Below are 6,000 nucleotides of genomic sequence, written 5' to 3' on the forward strand. Positions count from 1 at the left end.
GCCCATGCAGAAGATGGGAATAGATTGATTTTTATTTAAAATTTAGTTTCTGCCCGGTTTTCGATACTTTATAATCCTGCGTGATGTTAGAATAAGGGTTGACTGGCATTATTGGAGTCTGCGAAAATTTTATAAACAATTTTTTAATTGCTTCAGAAAAAGTTGGAAATTGGAGTCGGAAAATGTTTTATAAACATATTTCTGCTCTACTAATCAATTAATATACAAATTGTGCCTAACACAGTAATCTCAAAGAATATGCTATCTTCGCGCTGTTAGGAAGTTTAATCGGTAATTAATTTTGTAAAGTAGGGCTGCAAAAAGCAATAGGCAAAACTAAATTAAAACCTGCTTAAGTTCGATAATCTGTTCACAAATAAATTGAGCTGTTTAGAGTCAGTTTAAAGCTTAAAATGGAATAAAACAAGGATTACAAGGAGAAGAACCATTGAAGCGTAATCTGAAGTAATAACATCAAATGAACAAATAATTAATATTGTTCAGAAAATAAAAATATCTCACTTAGATTACTAGTAGCTAGAAAATTTTGTTTTATTATTCACACTTTATAAGCTACGCTCACAGTTTTTCTAAAATGAAGATGAATTTCTGCTCAGATAATTTAGCGTATGTTTTCAACCGAAGAATTCATCAAAAGATATTTATTTCTGAACAACAACACGTTTGAAAGTCTTTTGCACCAGAATAAAAACAGGAGCCAGTTCTAATTTTGGCTACCTGCCGGAACATGTTAGTTGATGAAATTTTCGCCACTACCCTGAGAGAAAAATTCTGCAGAATTTTGTAGCAATAAAAGGTGAAATGAATTAAACTAATTGAGAGCTGATCGATAGAAACAAAATATCTAAATTATATTGAAAATGTTAATAAGCTTAATATAACGATAAGAAACTCGATCATATAAAACTTACGTTGAGCGTGAGTTCGATCATAGAACACTTACGTATTTTTTAATCGGATGTTAAAATCAGAGAAAATTAGTTTGGTGCAACTGTGGTCGATTAAAATATCAAATAGTTGAAGTTATAGTTTGCCCTCTCATTGGGCGAGGTTAAAAAACTGCTCTCTATCATTGGCTGGTTTTGGTGTTTAGTGAAAGGTTCTCTTGTTTCAATATCAGAGGTTCAATTTTAGTTGAATGTGCTCCTTATCTTGAGACTTTTTTGTTATCATATAAAAATAGTAGCTATTTTAAGTATTTTTTATACTTTTATACATTTTTATACATGCTATACATATTTTTTTCACTTCTTTTCAATGTCATGATCGCTCAAAACATTTTAAAAGAAATTTGAATTCGTTTGTTTTTCATTGATAAACTTTTTCGCTCGATAAATTTTTGTCTGTCCGATTTGCTCGACAAAATTTCGTTGTCTCTCTGGTTGAACTCTGATTTTGCGCAAGGATCAAATAAGATTTCATAGTGCCCCTACTTGAATTCGTAGTACGATGTTAGTATATGACCAAAGAAAGCATATATGATCCTAGTCAGATTATCAGGAATCTTACATTTTTCCCTTCAGGTTGCGTTTATCATCGATAAGATATCATTTATTTGATTGCCCAGAATCACTTTGTGATCCACCAGAAAACCCAAAAAAACAATAAGATTACAGAGTGGGAGAGTAAATGAAGCAGTACGTCTATCTTTATGACTAAAGTTTCGATGTTCTCTGGAGCCAGTTTTAACCTACAAATGCTCATTTATCAGAAGCATGCGAAAAAAAAATTTCTGATAATTTAAAGATTTAACTTTAAATATATCAAATTTAGTTGCCCTCTGGTTACATTATCCGAGAACTTCCGATTGAACTTGAAGTTTTTTGTGTCCTATTTCACCCCGTATGTTTTCCCAGTAAATTTTTTGTGTTCTGCTAAAACTTAAAATGGTGCAGTTTTCGGTTTCTTAAGTTTTTTGTGTGATTCCTGTATGATTTTCAGGAAATCATAGACAACTCTTTTAATACTATTCAGAAATTAGAAAACTAATTTCTGACAAAGTTGGTTTAATATGAATGAAATATGAAATGAACGAGAAATTTACATGGTCGGTTACCAGTTCTGATGTAACCAGTTTCGAAGTGCAACTTGTTAAATTTTCCTCAGCTTGAAAATGTATGCGGTCTTTTATGACTGTTTTCAGGTTTGTGCTTTTAACTGTGTTGAATCTACCCAAAAATAAACTAGATGATTAGCTGGTAGTGTGAGAAAAGATAATTAACCGAATTGAAAAGATATATCTTACTATTATACAAGCCGAGAACTAAGACATAGATCGCTCTCGTGTAGAAAAACTAATTGACAGGACTGTTTGAGTCAGCCTGATTCGCTAGAATTTTACTGGTCGTAAACGCTTTACCTGGCCCTCTCGTCGTTTCTAGGTACCCTCTGGTGAAATTCACATAATGTTTGCCAAGTGCAATAAAATTAGCAAGAAAACTTGACCTCTGGTGGATGTAGAATAAGGAATGAATCGCTTTTGTGGATGCGCTGATCAATCTGAGACAAACATGTTGCGTCTATGTGATCGCGAGTTCTGTCTCTGTATAATCACAATTGAAGTTTTTTTTCTATAGTTTCATACAAATAAGGAGCCGGTTACTGGAAGATTTATGGGAACCCCAAGAATTCAAAATCTTGTAAGAGGTCAGTTCTCACAAGATTTTGAAATCAACATACAAGTTTCCCGCAAGATATTAGTTTCTTCAATATTTGCTCTGGTTACCTGGCTGCATTAGAACTGAAATAAGTAATCAACAGTCGGGAGAACGCAATTGAATAGAACAGTCAAATATTCAAATTCTAAGTCGTAACATTCATTTATTTAGTAAATAATTCAGTTTGCTAAACCAGTAAAATTATTCAGTAAAGAAACGATTCATCAAGTTTGCTTGGTAAAAGGTCAAGCGGGTATTTTCTTCAAATAATTCAGGTTACATAATCAAAACGAGATTGTGAAACTCACTGTCTACTTACGGTTGAGAAGCTGGAGTAGAATAGAGCAGCTAAAGAGAGCAAGTAACAAATATAAGATTTCTCTCAACCTGTTTTTCATTTTGGAAATAGACAGAAAATGACTGATTTTTCTCGATAAATTGTTATAAGCACTTCAATAAGTTGGCAAAGTTAAGCTATTCGTATCTGATACGATGCAGAAATATTTAACAATTGCGCCAAGATACATTGAAAGGCTTGTTTGGAAAAAGGGGAAACGGAGCTATGACCCGATAGATGTTGTAAAGTGTCCGATTAGAAAATTCTTCAAACATTTTTACTGTTATTTCGGAAGAAAAGTGACCAATAAGAAAAGTTTTCAAAGAAAGACAAACAACGATGATAGAGTGAGAATGGAAATAAGCTTTTCTACGATGAATTCGACGTTAGAAATTGAACTTTGTTGTTAAAAAATTTCAATTATACAATTATTTTGCGCTGCTCAAAAATTGAGACAAGTGGAAGAAATTATATATAAAAGTGAGTTCGATTTATTATTATTAAGTAAGGGTGCGTTTGTCTCTTAAAAATGTTACTGGATTTGTCTTACAGAACATAGAAATCTTTGATCAATTTGATCACTTAAGTGTTGCCAGAGAAAATCAATCCCTGCATAAATATAAAACTTCTTTTGAATAAAACATTTATTTTCTGTTTAGTTATACAAATTTATAATTTGGATCAAATACTGTTTAGTTCTGCTAAGCCTCTATTACAGATAGAGCTTAAATATATTTTTGTAGCGACGTGTATCTGTCAAAAAAGAACAGTCACATAAAATAGAATTTAAGATACCGTTTACATATTACTTGTAGTTTGCTATTTATTGACAAAGAATTATTGTTAGAAGATGTTACGGAAAAAAATTTAAAAACTTAGAATAAAAGTTAGCTGCATTTATTCGTAAGAAATTGTTTAAAAAATTTAAATTCAGCAAAAAACTTGCTCACGTGACCATTTCTACCAATTTTCTAAAACGTTCTTCAAAGTATGGTTCAGTAAGTTAAAAAGTGTAATTAAACAAACGTAACTATAAATACGTTTGACACAAAACCTACTGATTGAAATCCTCTTTCTGTTTCTCCTAATTCGCAACATAGTTCATATTTTTCCAATAAATTTTTTTCAGCCGTCTTTCATAATAAAAGTATGTCGTAAAATTTTTTTGTAGTTGTTTCTAAATGGTTATTATTGTAATTTACTCTGCTTATTTTGTTTCTCAAACAAATTTTATAGTTTTTCTGTGTTAAAGTTGAACCGAAAGTTTTTTCATAACGATTGCAACAATTAACCATTTAAGAATGTTATTGAATGTATTTTAGGTGGGCTAACCAGTCTATTCACAATACAACAGATACATGAACGTAGAAAAAACTAACAAAGCACAGTAACTCAACAAAGAGCAGTTGGATGCTGTTTTGTTACATAACTAATTTTGTGCTTGATAGCTTAATGGTGGAAATATTAGAGACAAAATCCGGAAAACTTTTACATTAGTTGACTTCTTTAATTCGATATGTAAAGGAAGTCTTAATGAAGAAAACATATAATTGGCTAAAACAACTGAATTTATTACCCGAAAACTTTCAAAACTTTAGTTTTCAGCAAGTGAAAGCACATATATCAAAAATAAGTGAGCTTTACATTAAAGATAATAGGGATGTTTTTACCCTCTATTACTAACTTTTAATACGCTTCAGCAAGATGACATCAATTTATTTGGGTTATTAATTTTTTGCGTACATGGGCACAGACTTGAAGAGAAATTATGCTCATTTTGTGTCCTAATTGGATTGTAATTGGATGTGATGATTTGAAATGTTGTCCAATACTATCCAATTGAATTAACTATTCTATTCTATTCTAGTTAGAACATTTGGTATCAACAACGCAGAAGCACTAAAAAGATGAAGAGGTATGTTTTTGAATATCTAGGTCTCAAGAAGTCAGTTTTTTTAATCTCAACCCAAATGCACTCAAAAATACAAAAATTAGGTACGTTCGCCCAAAAACTGTAAAAATTGTACAAAGAAATTTTAAGTCTATTACAGCATTTCCAATATCTTGACAAGATCTTGACAAGATTTTGCGTGGTTTCTCAGGTCTTAGTTTTTTCGTCTGTTTGAACAAATGGAACTCGAAAAGAGTCGAATTTAACCTTCAAAAAAGGGCCTACATCTGCCAAGGTTGTCAAATTTAATAAGAGGTTTTTGTTGACAAGACGAAGGTAAGCTGTGAAAGGCAAAGCTAAATTGATTAGTTCTCAAGCTATTCAATATGTGCGTATATAATTTTCGTGCAAAATTTTATATATTCACAAAAGAATTCACGTGAAAAATGAAAGAGTAAACGTTCTCATGAAAGTCAGAAGCACCTATTAAACAAAGAGAAGCACAATAGTTACAAGACTTCAACGTGATTCAAGAAAATTCAGCAAAAAGCTTTAAGCTCAATAAACTTGTGTAATTAAGACGGTTTTCATTAAATCACAACAGCATTAGAATAGAATCAACATCTTCCATAAAACTTTACCTTCAAATTACAATCAATATAAAATTCGTATGAAATTAATAAGTGAAGATACCTTGACTTCAGATCCATTTTAGACCACTAGTTTTCAATTTTGCATAGGAGAATCTTTTGAAAAATAACAAAATTTTAGTTTTTTTCGGGTTGCTGTACAATTCACATAGCTGATTTAACTGTCAATAGCACATAGGGTTCCATGACAACCAGGAATACAAAAATAAGGCATAAATTGAGCCACAATATGAATAGACATCGGGCCTGTTCTATTATAGCCCCCATGAAAATATAGCCCCCCCCCATTATGGTATAGTTACCATAATTGGTGGGGGGGGGGCTATAGGTTATCTGACCACTAAGATGGGGGGGGGGGCTATAATGGGAAAGACCCCAGACGTCAGGAATAGAAAAACACTTTTGGCAGACAGTTTTTTTCCGATGAACATCAAAAGTTTGGCA

At 31.8% G+C, this 6,000-nt stretch overlaps 1 protein-coding gene across 4 annotated transcripts in view; it reads right to left on the minus strand.

Moving 5' to 3' along the window:
• LOC142350253 (uncharacterized) overlaps nucleotides 1-3,243 on the minus strand; it is a 29,971-nt gene extending 26,728 nt beyond the window's left edge. The window contains exon 1 of one of the 4 annotated variants that reach the window (XR_012760869.1): nucleotides 2,467-2,738. Coding sequence is in view for 2 of the 4 variants with exons in the window: in XM_075402028.1 (XP_075258143.1) it covers nucleotides 2,998-3,076 (79 nt within the window). In the remaining 2 variants the exon portion in view is untranslated. The other 3 variants (XR_012760868.1, XM_075402028.1, XM_075402029.1) reach the window with 3 other exon arrangements.
• Between the last annotated feature and the right edge of the window lie 2,757 nt (nucleotides 3,244-6,000).

The sequence above is a fragment of the Convolutriloba macropyga genome, chromosome 12, assembly GCF_964194025.1.
Source record: "Convolutriloba macropyga chromosome 12, txConMacr16.3, whole genome shotgun sequence".
NCBI classification, from domain to species: domain Eukaryota; kingdom Metazoa; phylum Xenacoelomorpha; order Acoela; family Convolutidae; genus Convolutriloba; species Convolutriloba macropyga.